This window comes from Oxyura jamaicensis, chromosome 1 (genome assembly GCF_011077185.1).
Source record: "Oxyura jamaicensis isolate SHBP4307 breed ruddy duck chromosome 1, BPBGC_Ojam_1.0, whole genome shotgun sequence".
Classification (NCBI taxonomy): domain Eukaryota; kingdom Metazoa; phylum Chordata; class Aves; order Anseriformes; family Anatidae; genus Oxyura; species Oxyura jamaicensis.
The window spans coordinates 55174149-55190077 of record NC_048893.1 but is presented as its reverse complement, the minus strand read 5'-3'; the positions used below and the strand labels follow the sequence as shown (position 1 = coordinate 55190077).

The window sequence follows — 15929 nt, the reverse complement described above, 5'->3', positions numbered from 1 at the left end:
ATCTGTTTTTAATTTGTAATGTTGCACAGCTACTTTGTGCTGAAGAGGAACCATGAGGGCAGAGGAAGCAGTACTGAGGCTGCTTGGTCAGCATGGAGAGATTCTGACCACTTTACAAAGGTTCAGCTGTGCTGGGGGATTTGAATTGCTATCTGTTTCTTGCTGGACACCCATTTCCTCCCAAACAGTCTTGCTTGGAAGCAAGAAAATACCTCAGCTTACAAAACCTGGTCTGTTAAGGTCCAGTCATCAGTACTGAAAACAATTGATGAAAGAAGACTAACAGCACCCAATTCTTAGCATGGTAGCATTGTGTCACAACCACAACCACATTTTATCACGTGAGATTTCAGGCCTCTGGTATTCATTATGTTCATTAGCAAATCCACAAAGTCTGAATTTTTATGAGAAAATTCAGGTTTAAAACTAAGACATGTAAGTTGAAAATCTGCACAATGTTTTGTCTACAGGCTTTGGTTTTGAAAATATTAGATTTGCATTTTCTCCTTTTTTTCTTTTTTTAGAAAATGCTGTTGTGATTTAACCCGTCAGGCAGCTAAGCACCACACATTTGTCATTTGCTCATCCCCCCTAGTGGGATGTGGGAAGGAATTGAAAAAGGTAAATGTGTGAGTACTCACACATGGTTGAGATAAGGAGAATTTAATAAGAAAGGTAAAAGTGAAGAAAATAGTAATAAGTACTAAGAAAAGAATAACAAGAATAATAAAAAAGCAAGTAATGTACAACACAATTGCTCATCGTTAGCTGACCAATACAATACTCAGCCAGCCCCTGACCAATTTGCCCCCCCCCCCCCCCCCCAGTAACCCCCTCTCCCAGTAAGCTTCCCCCAGTTTTATTGCAGATCACAATGCCCTATGTTATGGAATATCCCTTTGGTCATTTGAGGTCAGCTGTGTTGGCTGTGTCCCCTCCCAGCTTCTTGCGCACCTCCAGCCTCCTCGCTGGCAGGGCAGCATAGGAAGCTGACAAGTCCTTGATTCTGTGCAAGCACTGCTCAGCATTATTTTCATCCTAAATAAAAAACACCACGCCATACCAGCTACTATGAAGAAAATTAATTCTATTCCAGCTGAAACCAGGATAAACATCCTTTAAAAGAGACAGGGAAAGGGCAGGAAGAAGCAGCAGTCTATGCTTATTATTTTACTGACATATAGAGTAGAGCAGCTTACAGAAGAGTGTAACACCGGTGAAATGCAAGCCTACCATAACACAACAATATTTGACCAAAAACACAGTGGGGTAGAAACACTTTAATTGAATACCTGCCACTGCATATATGAATGTAAATGTAAACAGGCGCTGTGTTTCACATCCTGTACTGCATTAATAACAATTAGATCTTGCATGTGAAGTGGAAAAGAAAAGAAGAAAAGTAATGTATGTCTGCTTTGTAACTTTGTGCCTCTGCCCCTGGGGCATACAATGAACTACTTAACAGATAAACAATCATGCAGTGCCCTTGAACCATATAAAATCTGCATGCTGTGTAATGCAAATATGGTCTAACTGTTCTAGTCAGTGATAGCTAGTAGCCAGTCACTAGTGCTGTGAAAATAAATTGTTATGGATGACTGCTTCTGCAACATCCAGTGCAACTGCCTGACAAGGAAAATGGTGGAACACAGGAGACTGCTGGCCAGTTTTGTTATTCAAGGCTTTCTCAATGCTGTTATCATTGCTGTTACGTCTGTAGTTGATGTTACGGACACTAAACTAATAACCTGCTCATCAGATATGTCACATCTTCCAAATTCTCAGTCAAGTCCTTAGCTGCTATGTTCAGCAGGTGGTATCTGAAGTTCTGTAGGAAGTGCTTTCTTGAACATATTTCCAAAATTGATCTATGGCAATGTATGATATGAGCAGCCCCACCAGTGCTATCATTCATTGGAAAAGCTTTCCTGGTAACAAAAAATGTCATGGTATTTGATTTGCTTTTGGTGTCATTTGTTGCACAGACGCTCTGAACAGAGCATATGTTAAAAAAGCTAACTTGTTATTGGGATATTGGCTTAGGGTAATTCGTTCATGGACTATCCAATTTCTCATACAGGACAGTTGGCTGCTATTTGGATGGTGATGGGAGCTCCATTGTAAGGGACCTTGCAGGTGCATCTTAGTTGGATTGGGTGAGACTCCCTAAAAACACTGTTCTGTCCAATTTTTATAACCCAGTTGGACTGTGTCCTACATGACCACTCCTGCACATGCCTTATCCATCACTATAGATTAATCAATCACCTTAACCTACATGCAAAATATTTCCTAACTGTCTTAAGTGTGTACAAAAGACTGCCATACATGATCATTTCTATACATGTGGGAACTGTTTTGATTGAATAATTACAAGCTTTTTACCCTTGTACAATTCATGATTTTTCCAACAGGAACTGCCTGAGAATCTCTGAGACCACCAGATTCTCCATCCAGGATGTTAATCAACACATTAAAGCATACAAATTGGTGTAGGCACAGCAGGAACTGCCTGGGGAATCTCAAGAACTGTCAGAACTTCCCACTGGGAGAGCTCCGGTTACAATCTGTCAAATACTTTTGCAGATGGCCAGCAGTTCAGTCAACTGACTAGTTTCAGTTTGGTCTGCTATCTCAAACCAGCCTGTTATCTCATCTGTGCAGGTGATACCCAAGAGTTCCTGGACCACCACAGGAATAAGCAACTTAAGTGGACTGGGTATGCACACAGGCACAGCCTTGAGACCCAGCTACACTACTTTTACAATTAAATTAATTTTCATACTTAAATCTCATAGTCTTTGCCCCTCTGTCCGACCAAATGATGTCAACATCTGACCTTCACAGTTCAGATGGCAAGAAAACACAACTTCTAAGACACAACTCATTTCATGCTTAAGTAAATGCCTTAAGTTAGGTAATACTTATTCCACACGTTATTCCAGCTTGAATTTCCTCTCTGGATCATGCACCTGACTGTTATTGAATTTATGGATTACTCCAACATTTCAGGTATGAAATCACCTACGGCAGCATCTGTACCAAGATTTATAGTCTACTGTTTCGGGGAACAATAAATATTGGAGTATTGTCCATATGTGCAGAAAACTGAAAAGCTTTTCACATTTCACTTCCAGATCAAACATTCATCCATTGCAAAAACCTAATCAACACCCCTACCTTCCAGTTCACAGATCAACTGCAGCACTTCTGTGGGCCCAACTATTTAAAGGACGTGTCTTTTCTGCTTTACCAGTGATGATGAGACTACATTTATCTGGGCAATCAACATTCACACACAGCAGAGCAGACAACTGCTCCTTCTACCTTCTGCTTCCCTTAGTTCACCTGATGTTGTCAGCAGTCTGTCAGGCAACATCTGGAAAAACAAGCCTGCCTAATCTATATTCCACACATCACACACTCAGTACTGCTTTATCAGCTGCTCCTTCTGCTCTGGGCCAGTACTGATCACAATGGGTTTAATGCCTGTACTTCCATGTGAACAAACTGGCATGAGATTCCACATCAAATAATGAAGTGCTGAAGGTATGTGCTAGTGTGTGCACATCTTTAACGGTTAGCTCTCGACTTTCTTCATATCAGACTGAACTGAAAAAACACAATGATCTGCAGCATGCTATTTGCAAGCCACGGCTGTAATGGGTCTTTTAGATCAACGTTTCACAGGTATATATTTTTCTTTTATTTAATGATCAAAGAAGATAATTTTCCATTTCTAGTTATTTGGTGAGAGGCAGTGCTGTAACAGCTACATCTACATTAGGACTAAAGCTGAATGACAGGGCTGATGTGAGCATATAAAGAGCATCTACAATGCCAAGTCACTTTCCAGTTTGAAGTCACAGCCGTACGTGGCCATGTAGATGTGGAAATGTTACATGTGGGCCACACCGAGTAGCAAAAGCACAGACTCTGCAGCAGCTATGGATGTCTCCATTACCAGCTCTTCACTGTTCAGGGATGCTTATTGCTAATTACTAACTGCAGGTAGCATGTTTAGTTAATGGGAGACAGTTGCAATGCCAGTACAGTCCACAATATAAACAGCTTCCAAGGTGAGGAAGAGTTTTAAGCACAGGTCTCCCTTGTGGTTATTGGCAAGGTAATGAGAAGACACACCAAATTATTTTGGAGGAGGTTACAAGAGTCTTACTAGAACTTGGTGTTATAATCATAAAAATGACTGTTTGGAAGAAATATATTCAGCTAGCTCCCATCCCAACTGTGTCTGACCATTCTTCTGGAAATGTTGTTGCCTTGGTTCAGTTCCACAGCCTCCTGTTCTTCTGCTGCATCCCCTATCATGTGCCTCAAAGACAGACATCGCCATGGACAGGTTCTCCATGCCCCTTTCAAGCAAGCTGGTGTTAGTTTGGCAGCACCTACCTCCATGGAGAGAATGAATGTAGGCTTTACGTGCTGCAGGATAAGTATGAACAGCCGTATCATCTTGCAAAAAGGAAAAATAAGTCTTCTCTAAATTTTAAAAGGAATATCTGACATGGTTAATTCACAGCAGCATATGAAATGCTATGTTTGTTTGCCAGCACTAGAAAATCTGGGATACTCAGTGATACCTTGTCTTCCCTTTCTTGCAATGAGGCATCCATCTCTCCTCTAGAACCGGAGAGGAAACATCATCTGCTACAGAGCCTTATTTCCTCTACCTTCCTTCAGGATACTGGTTGTTCTTACTCTAAGCTAAACAGTGTGCCTTTAAGAGTGGCAGATGTTAAGAAACATTTCCAAATATTTTAGTCTCCAAATTTTGCCTTTTAAAAAATTAATACTCTAGTGGATTGTGTTGCCTGAATTCAAAATAGCTACTTGAAAGCAAACAAGCATTCATACTATTTATGGGGATCTAACATTATGTGCTCCCTTCCACTGGCTGAGCAGAAGCAGGACTTTTCCCAGAACTTAAGGGCTTAAGCTAACATGCCCTGCTCCTGCTGCATTAGGAAGCAAGGGGCTGGAAGCTCATACTTAACCCAAGGGAAGAAAAACAAACAAACAAGACATGAAATGTTTTCTGTAGCAGTGAAAATGTACTCCAAAGCAATGAAACGGTGAATGAAAGCTAAGCAGAAACTTCTCAAGCTATTGTTCAGTATAAACCTTTTAAACATCAGCAATTAGTATTGATTACAGATTTTAAAAAGCACTATGAAGGGCCTTTCAAACTGAGACTTGGTATATAGTATAACAGTGGATTCATAGATCACTTCAGAGAAAGGTAGAAAAGTAAAACGTTCCAGAATAAGCTCTACCTTTTTCTAACACTGGACTGCATAATGTAGCTCCCAAGAGTGCATGTCAAAAACATGAACCCAAAATAATCATTAAATCCTCTCTAGAGGTTATGTAGGAAACAAAAGAGATGAGCTCCCACAGCTGCCTTTAAACAGTTCCTTAAACAGTTCTTTGCTAACACTTGCAGCATGATCTGGATATGAGCCAGTATCACACCTGGGTTTTAAAAAATCCTTTTAAAAAAAAATCCTGCTGTCCATCACATTCATCTATGCTGAGTACTATTTTATACAGTGTTTTTGGGGTATTGAAATCAGGGAAACTGCTTGGTATGCTCTGAGCAAGAATGGTAGACCAGCAAGGTTGTATTGATGTGTCAATACTCATATCTAGTAAGAAAGTGGTTCCCAAATCTAAAGCCTATGGATTATATGCAAGACAGTCCCGTGGTGCTTTAGGTTGCTAGCCACACAAAAATTAAAGTGAAGAGGAAGGCACAAAACAAGGCTTTACAGAATCTTATCTGCACAATGTTGTTACCTATAAATCAGGAAGCTGGGGATCACTGAGGTAAGCTCCCTTGGTTATTATTTACTTAGCTAGATTGGACCATACCCAAATGACCAGAAGGAAAACATTAAGAAGTTTGTCTTGCCCAGCTGAGAGGCTAATTAAGTACTGTAAATTCCTACAATTTACAGAAAAGTACATGTAATATAGATATATACAAGACTTACAAGAACAAACCTCTTCCTTACTATGAAGCGATAAAGAACAAAAGGGAGGTCTCTAGCTAATTAGGTTAATACCTGATATAGCTTCATATGGAAGGACCAATAAATCATTAAAAATAAATAGCTAGTAAGAAAATATTTTACTTCTGGATAATTTTTCCCTTTTCCACCTCTTTCTGTAACATTTTGTATTCAAGATTCTACAACTTGGTGTGCTTTGAATTTACTCCCTAATTAGCACAGCAATTTTCTAAATTTTCTTTTTTACTTGTTTTGGGGCATATTTGAGAACAGTCTGTTAAGTCACACAAGTGATTGCCACACACTCCAAATGTTAAAATCTGAATTCTTCAGTCTACTTCCACAGCTAAAAAACATGTAGCTTAATCTCAGTGCTGTGTCTCTGTGATCTAATTTAAACTTTTCAACTCTGTGAAAAGATAATTACTTCATGCCTTGAGTAAGTCATTTTTTCCCCCATCAGAACACTGCTTTCTTCAGAGTCATTTCTTTTGAAAGGGCATCCAGAAAAAATCGGGTAGTTATTTCAAAATTTAATATTGATACCTCTTCAGAGTACATGTACTTACATTGTTACACATCCATGCTTAAGGAATGCAAGGAGGTTGATTGTTTCTGATAACAGACTTGGGCTTATTAAATAAAATACTTGTGATTCCTCCATTGGTTCTATAAAGAAGCATCCTTAGGAAAACATAATGTGGTGAGATGCAATTCAACCCAGAAAAATGGAATCCTCTTGAGAGCAGGTAAAATTCTAATCTGCTACACAATAAATACCATTAGAAGAGAAACTGCACTCATTTTAGCAATACAGTCTCTTCTAGTTAAGTACAACTGAGATTACAGTCATGTGGGTTAGGATTATTTTTTAGCCAGGACGAATGCTATTCTCCTTCAACCCCCCCCAGTCCAGACAGATGAATAGAAAAGGGTGACATGAAACCAGAAGTGCATGAGTAACATCTGTGCTTGTCTTTACCTTGAGCTCATCTGCGTCATAGAAGTCAATGCGCACAGCAGGGACCATCCACGTCTGGAACAGAGTTGCGAGGATCTGTTTGGCAATTGCATCTGCGATGAGGTGAAAGTGGAGTGGGTTTCGCCTGATATGAGAAGGGAGAAAAATACGTTGGTCCAAAGGCTTCTTATTTCTATTGTAAAAGGACAACATCATAACTTACAAAGTTTTATGCATGTCTAAGGTTTCAAGATAAAGTGTACATCGTGTCTGGTGAAGTACTGTTCTGTGACCAAAATGCTGAGGCACTTACAATTTGAATGAACAATAATAGAAATAGTGGATCAGTTTTTGGGTGGTTGTAAATAAATACAGTTCCTTTGACTTCAGTGGAATGTAATGATTTACAACAGCTGAGGATCTGGTCCCTACTACAAGACCCTTGAAAGAAAGCCAAGTTAACCCCTCTTTGAGCCGTGGGCTGTGAAAGTGATTGCTTTCAGTTTTCCAGGTCAACATGGTAATTTATCTTTGTGTTAATAGTTTTCTGTAGAGCAATAGGAGAGAAGGGGAAGGTGAAAAAATAATCTCCTGAATGAGATAACATATAAGGACTACTGAGTCCTTATATGCATAATTTATGCATATAATATTATCTTATATGCATATCATATTATCTTATATGCAGTCCTAGAAATGCATCATTTCTACAAAGCAAACTTGGGGTATCAACAGCTGTCCCACATGAAACCAGATTTTTCAGGTGAGTACCTTCTAGATACTGGAATAATGAATAGACTGGAGATTGTAAATTTCCCCACATCCTTGTTCCTAAAAGGGTGACAGGGTTGAAGAAAAGCAGGAAAAAAGAAAATATATTACTCTCAAACACCAGCTTTGGGTTCATCTCTGTAATTTCAGGACTAGGCCTAAGTCAAAAGGAGGGTCACAAAAATGATCGGAACACCTCTCCCACAAAGAAAGGCTGAGAGAGCAGGGGTTGTTCAGCCTGGAGATGGGAAGATCTTATTGCAGCTTTTCAATACTTAAGGGGGGCTTATAAGAAAGACAGAGATTTTTTCAAGGTCTTGTAGTGATATAACAAGGGGTGATAGGTTTTAGCTGAAAAAGGGTAGATTTAGATAAGATATAAAGAAAAAATTCTTCACCATGATAGTGGCGAGACACTGGAACAGGTTGCTCAGGGAAGCTGTGGATGTCCCAACCCTGGAAGTGTTCAAGGTGAGGTTGGACAGGGCTTTGGGCAACTTGATCTCATGAGAGATGCCCCTGCCATTACAGGGAGGTTGGACTAGATAATCCTCAAAGGTGCCTTCCAACACAAACCATTCTATGATTATACGAAATGCTTCAAAATCAGGATGAGTGAAGCCAGTATCAACAAGATTAGCAATGTCTGACAGAGTATACGGACTTTTCTACAGTAATCTGAATGTTGACATTACAAATACCATGTTTAAATCCCTTAACCTTGCTTCTCTCTTTGAGGGACGGTAAGCAATGGTCTGATCTTTACTCAGCTTCTGTGGTAGAAGTATGAAAACCTGCTAGTGGAAGTGAGTCATGATTTGTAGTCTTCCATGTTTATCGCTAACTTAGCAACTTTCACTGTCAGCAGAGAAGGACAGAGTTTGCAAAAGCCACCAAGATGACAGATAGTCCATTTAGTCTTTAGCATTGGTTCAACCTTTCTTTGATCCCAAGGGCAGACTATTGGAGTCTCATTACTGTGAAATTTATAAAGGTAAATGGGTGTACTTGTCAAATGATATTCTTCATCTAAAAAAGAGGAGCATTTCGTTTCAGATGCTGGTTAAGGTGGAGTATGACTGATGCTACTACATTCTGCTGTGTGACTGAGAAGTGAAGAAATCTATGTTAGTTCAGGCCAACACATTTCCATTATACTTTTGGGCTTAATCCAAAAGATGAAGGTTATTTCTTTCTCCATTTCCTGCCTTAATGAAGAATATGTGCCTTTCTTTTTAATGCTACTTTTCTCTGCTTTGATGAGTAATACCGTTTCTCACTCGACAAAGTCCACAAGAAAACCTGAAAATACACATAATGGTTCATAGTATCATAACAAACCTCTCAGCAGAAAAAGGAGACTGTAGTAATAAGCAATGTATGGCTGGATTTTGCAGCGTTAGAAATAGTGCACATAAAATCCAACTGAATATCCAGTAATCTCAGTGAAGCTGTTCTATTGGTTTCAAGGGGACTGTGGATCAAATTATATGCTTATAGGAGAAGCAGGAAAAGGGCTGGTAAGAAGCCTTATATATGAGTTAATCATGATGGCAGAATAAAACCACGACTGATCTGAGTTTAACAATATCCAAAACACTAAACCACAACATGCTTTCCAAAAAGACAAAGGTCTTTTAATCTCCTATGTGCCCTGGAGTGAGCAGGGGAAAGGGAAAAGTTGTAGGTTGCCAGCTGCAGAGCGTCCCATTACCAAGCCAAAGGGATCACAGCAATTTTATCTGCTTCACCAGCCCAGCAGGAGAGAAGACCACATCCTGGCTCATGCAGATTCCGCAGTAACCAGGCACCTTGCCAAGAAAAAAATCAGGAAATAGCAGTGATCAGGAAATGTATTTCATTAGCAGAGAAAAGGTCAAGAGAAACAAAGGTGCAAAATCAGTGGATCTAGGTATTGGCAATGCAGTATTTCAAGGCAAAGAGGCATAGACTGTCAACACACATATTCCATACAGGTCTGTCTGCTTAGCAGGGGCTGTCTGGTATCTGGTAGGACTATTTCCCAGCTGGTGTTCTTCAGTAATTTTGCTTCTTTTTTCAGGGTCATTTATCTATATATTGCAAAGTAGAACAAGAAGAGTAAAATCAGTTAAAAAACAAGAAAGCTACATCTTCTTTCAAACCGTCATTTAGTTAAATGGAATTGATATAAAATATTTGAAGATAAAACACACTACTTGAAAAGAAAAAATCCGATACAAAGATGCTCAGATGTTCAGTAGCAGTTTATACTTATCTGAATGACCTAGAGTGTATGAAACTTAAATGGGAACAAGTGGGTGACATTTTCTTTAGTTCAGCTCCTACTGGGAAAAAGAAGAAAGGAGTCGTTGTACTCTGACACAGAAATCTCTTTCAAGTCATTAGCCTCATGGTAAAGATTCAGCTGGAAGGAAAGTATGTGTCAGAGGCAAAGCTGAGGATTATCAGTTACAGAAATGTATCCCCAAAACAGTATAGTGACCTGCTCACATCTACAACTGTATGTGCATCAGCCACAGAAAATTTTACTCCAGACGAGATTTTAGTTATGTGAAAGGGGATGTTTGAGAGTGGTGCTAGAAGGCAACAGAGAACAGGCTGAAATGTGCAAGATCTTCTGAAGGTAACCATACTAGCATACACACAGATGACATATTTTGCCTGTTCTGGGGTCTGCAATTTGCAAAGCCCAAAAGAAATGGATTGCTTCAAAGTGTTTATGAAACAAGTGCAGTAGCTTGAAGATTAGTCATCATCCATTGTAAAAGATACAGAAGAGAGTCTATCAGATGAGAAATTTTTCTCAAGAGATATGAGAAAGAGATGTTATCTTTCCTCTTAATTATATGCCAACTTGATCGAATCACCAGTGACAATCATGAGAATCAAGAAGGACTTCACTGAAAGCTACATTTCATTAGCCTTAGATGTTTTGCTATACCATTTGGTGCTGGTAAAGGTATTTCATTCTTTAGATAGGTATTTCTTCCAGGACAGAGACATTTTGGTATACAAGGTTTATGAAAGTGAAATTAAACTGTATTGCTCTATGACTAGTTAAGAGATAGCCATATGGAGAGGTGCAGGCATTTAGCAGCTACAGTTTAAAAAACAGTTGGGAAAAGAAGGGGGAGATAACTAAGTCTCTCAAAAGAAGGCTTGAGAGTCCATTACTTGGGTACAAGGGAAGGTGGCATACCTGTTGAAGAAGTTTAATGAGGAGATGAAGACACTGAGGTTTGCTAGAGGAAACTGAGTTGCATAAAAAATACAACTCATATGATGAGTTGCATAAATATGATGCTCTAGTTAAAGAATCTGCCGTAAAGGTAGATCAAGATATGGAAAGGATTTTTATGCTGTGGTTTCCTGCAATGGCAGGGGAGTTAATGGGATGACCCAACAGTTTTCTTCCATTTCCCTGAACCTTGGGACTTATTTCTTGGATTGGAGAGAACCTGGAATGAAGTCTCAGAAAGAGTAATGACCAACACAAACTTCCTCTTCTCTCACTCCAAATGTGAGCTGAACTTCCTTTGCCTTTCCCTTTGCTGACCAACTCAAAGCACAGCTAAGTGTAGTATTTATTTTTAACGTATATGATATGCACCATACAACTCATTTTACACTGGGCATGTCATGAGAACAAAAAAAATCACACACAATAGAAGCTGGTTATATCTCGTACTGCTATAAAGCACTATATGTGAATGGTGACAGTATACACAGCTATTGAATAATATAGGTCAATATATGGCATTTTTGATAAATGTCTGATACAAAATTAATAGGTTTTTAAAAATTCCCAGTTTACATGTGAATTTGTATGCTTGAATTCAAGGTTTCCAGTATTCTGGCTTTCAGAGCAGACAGCCCTTCAACTCTGATCTCCTAGTTTTCCTGCTTCCTCACTATAGAAACAGATAGAGAAATGACCAGGGAGTTTCTCCCCAATATCCAGACATCACTTAACCTCTTTTATCTCAGAGAGTATGAATATCTGAATTTTTACCAAATACAACTTTTCACTGTTTCTGGTACATGGAAAAATGCTTAATGCAGAGGAAAGCTCTTTAAAAATATGGGTATTTCCCTTCAAGTGGAAACCCAAGGTTTTAATCGTTCTACTTAGAGAACTGTAAATCCTCATATATTAAGTTATCTCTGCTTACCTTAAGGCCAGAATACTATCTGGTAATGTAAACTACAGATGAACAGTTCACATTTCTTTACCTAAACTGCTTTCTTCAAAAGTGAATGAAAAGAGATTCTGCCCAACATTTTCAAGCATGGATGCTTAAATATAGGCTGTTAGGCCTAAATATAGGAGCTTAAAATAATTTTTTTGTTTTCAGAATTGCTGAAGTCCTATAACATTTAGTAAAATGAAAATAATTCAGTAACTTTAAAAATCAGGACCTTTAGGAACTTATCCTGAGATACACATTTCCATACATATATATATATCTCACAATGTCTTATTTTTACATTTTAAAACTTCTTGTTCCTCATCACAGTTTTGATCAGCTTGCTCAAGCATTTGTGGACCATTCTTTTAGAATAGCCAGTGCCACAGAGTTAAATACAAAAACCTATCATTGAAAAAGGGAGTAGTGAACCAAGACTCACTCTTCCCTTCTGTATTATTCCATAGCTCAATTGTTAGCAATTCAAAAAGCAGCTGCTAGGTTGTATGATCTCTTTCTTTAACAGAAGATTTTTTTTTTTTTTCTAAGAATATAAAAAGGCCAGTAGCCCAGGGGGTTTATTTCCAAAACCTATACTTTATTAAGGGAAGCACAACAAGGTAATACCTTTTATATCTGTAACAAATGGTTACAAGAACTTCAAACAGAAATTATAAAAGGCAGCTTGGGATTTTTTTTTTTATTATTTTTTTTTTAATGCCCATATGACAATCCATATGGGAAGAATTTCAATGTGGAAATCATTAAAGATTTTTCAAGCCCTTTCACATCCCGTATTGATTAAAATGCTCCCCAAACTATTGGAGAGATCTTAAGATGCATGAGCTACCTCATTTATGGATCGTCTTGTTTTGTGTTAACTTACAGGAATCACTTTGGAAATTAATAAGAGATTTCATAGACAGAGTTTTTTAAACATTGCTTTCTCCATTATTCTTCCATTGTCAGGACAGCTAGAAAATACAAAATGAAGCATGTATTACTGATGCATTTACATGCATCAGAGAAAACAGTTCACACATTACAATTTTTGCCAGAAAAATCTCCCATAAAATAGACTGACATGTTAGAAAAGTGGGAAATGATGACAAAGGTTTTAAATTCTCAAATTAACTCCATTAAGGCAAAGTGGTCTCCATGGAATACAGTCATTAGATTACATAAGCTTTAATTACCAGCCGGTGTTGACTTGTGACTCTTACTTGGAAATTACATGTCATCCTTTTTATTTAATTTAGATTTTTTTTTGGTTTATCTTACTCTACTTGTTCTAAGAAAAAAAAAACACAGATTATTATTCTTACAGCTATTTATAACACAGTTTAAAGTCCTAATAATAAAAATACTTAGACATATACTTTACTTCAAAGTTGTAGGCAGCCTTCTTAAAGGCTACTTTAAGAAGTAGCTAATGTTATACTATGAACTCACATCTCCATTGAGGTGTGAGTTTCGAGAAGGGACGAAAATGGGAAGGGGAAGGGAAACAGATAGGGAAGGGGTAGAGGAAGGGGAAAGGGAAGCAGAAGGGGAAGGGAGACAGATATGAAAAAGAAGGGAAAATGAAAGAAAAAGGAAAAGAAAAGCAAAAAAGAAAAGAAGAGAAAAACACTATTTGGTGACACACAGATGTCTATATACAAGGGAGTTCATTGGCATGGTAGTATTAACTGAGACAGAAGAGAAGGTAATTTCTTACAGATTCTCTGGCTGACCTAGCTGCCAGCAACATGTTGTGTAATTTTTGGCCTTTCTTTGTTCCCAAATGAAACATGGTGTTTAGCATGTCTTTGGAAAAGATAAGAGTGCATTTAAAATAATTTCAGCTGTTAGTGAAGTTAAGGATTACCTAAGTAGAGACAGCAATGAGCTTTGCAATGTGAAACTATAACCTCTGGGCCGCTTCTGTGACACTCTAAGCTTTACATTTTTCAGAAATGGAGTAAAATGTTGAAAAGGACCACTATAACTTGTACCAGTAGTTGCAGAAGTTAGGGAGAGTTGTTGGCCACAGGATACTGCATCACATTTGAAAAGGAAATACATTCCAAAAGCATTTCCATTTCATTTTGCCCAGCTGACCCAATATCTTTAGTAGTGTTTAGTCTTTTGCTTCGGAAAAACTAAACTTACGTTGCACTTAGAAAATATTGCTAAGAGCTTGGCTATGTTAAACTGGCTGAGAGAGAATATTTTTCACCCCTGCAGCAGATTTATAAAATCCGTCATAATTAGGAACTAGATGCCCCAGAGAGGTAAGCAGGAAAGTTGCAGACTAGGACTAAGTACTCATTCTACATGCCTCCCTCTGTGCGGCAGTGCCAATGCATATTTATCAGAGTCTGCAAACTCTGCACTATCGCAGCTCTGCTGAGTGTCCCCATGAGAACAGACTGTCAGTTATGTCAAACTGGGTGTTAAAAGCTGCTGGGATTTTGTGGCTTGAACATACGTTTTCTAAAGACAAAACTGGAATCAAGCTCCTTTTCCACTGGGAGTGAAATGCATTTTTGAACTACGGTGTTCTTATAAGGAATTAACCACACTACCCCTTCCCCCTCCTCTTCCCACCCTCTGGAACCCAAAAACAGATATAGTTTCCCAAATGGCTTGAACAAGTAGCTTGCCTATGTCTCATGATATATATAGTATGACTAGAGTCAGAAACTTGCATTTTTAGACCTGGCAGAGGAAGACCTGGGGAGAGCTGAAAAGTTCAATATGCAGGATTTGCTGTACATTCATGAAAGACGGTAGACAGCACAGTCCGTCTACAGAAACTCCTGTAGTTTTTATTCTTAATGACCCAGCACCCCTGCTATCTTGTGTCTCTCTATCTAGCACTCCAGCTCAAAGCTGGGGTTGCAACAAATACATTAGTACACAGGGGAGGGATGATTACACTGACATGGCTCCCTTTTCTCGGAATTTCGGCACTACCAGAGTAGGGATTCCCTACAGCAGCAGGGAATTGAGGCGTCTCTTCTTGTATTAAAATACAGAGATATGCAGCTAAAACATGCTTTAAATAGTAAACTGGAAGGAAATGCGAATAAGAGCAGGTGGGACATCTCTGTGAATCCCTGACAGATTCACTGCAATCAGCGCTCTTACAACAGATACCAAATGAAGGGCAGTCGGAACAGGACATGAAGTGTGGTTGCTTTGAGGGGCCAGTTGCTTAATCACTAGAGTGTGTTCAGGGTGTTGCAGAGCAGGACTGAGGTGCAGTGGCTCAGCTGCCCGAGGAGAACCCACACTGTGCCTGCCCATAACCACAGCTGTGCTTGGTACACGAGCATCTTTCAGCTACACAATACTCTCCCTATCTCCCTTCTTACAGGAAAATTCTGCACCTGCCACATCAGGTTCTGTCAAAAACTGATAATCAGAAACTTTGAACAAGGAAAAAAAAAATGTCTTTGACTATATGTTTGGAGACATTTTTGTTCTGTTCTTGCAAAACTATATTTAAAATTAAATGTGGTGATCCTACAGGCAAAGGACCAGTAGCCTAACTTTAGTTTACAGGATAGAACAAGCAAACTTCTGCACCAGTGGAAACACAGTTCTTTCAAATACCTGTTTTCCTTGTCTTATTGGACAATGCCAGGTAGGACAAATTCCCTGCTTCAAAATTTAGGGTTAGAAAAAGAGACATTTCCATGCCTCTTTTCACTGATGACCTTCGAGTCAGACGGTGAATCTGCTGCTGATGTCATGAAGTTTCCACCATCTGAACTAAAAGCCTCCGACTCTCCTAACTCATTCCTCCTAATGCAGTATCATGACCTGTCTCCATCTTCCTTTCCTACAATTAAACAGATCCCAGCAACTAAAATAAAACTCTCTAGTCACAGTAACCTTTCAAGTGCGTACCAGTCTCCAGGATAACACTGTTTGCACATGGCAACCAATGCAAGGAATATTCATTTACACTTAAAAGCAATT

The 15929-nt window shown here is 38.8% G+C and overlaps 1 protein-coding gene across 1 annotated transcript in view; it reads right to left on the bottom strand.

Annotated features, from left to right (window-relative positions):
* The window catches only part of LARGE1 (LARGE xylosyl- and glucuronyltransferase 1), a 282149-nt gene that overhangs the window by 123460 nt on the left and 142760 nt on the right, over nt 1–15929 (bottom strand). Inside the window, exon 6 of the mRNA XM_035340539.1 lies at nt 7018–7141. Coding sequence (XP_035196430.1) covers nt 7018–7141 — 124 coding nt within the window. The remainder of the gene's footprint in view (nt 1–7017; nt 7142–15929) is intronic.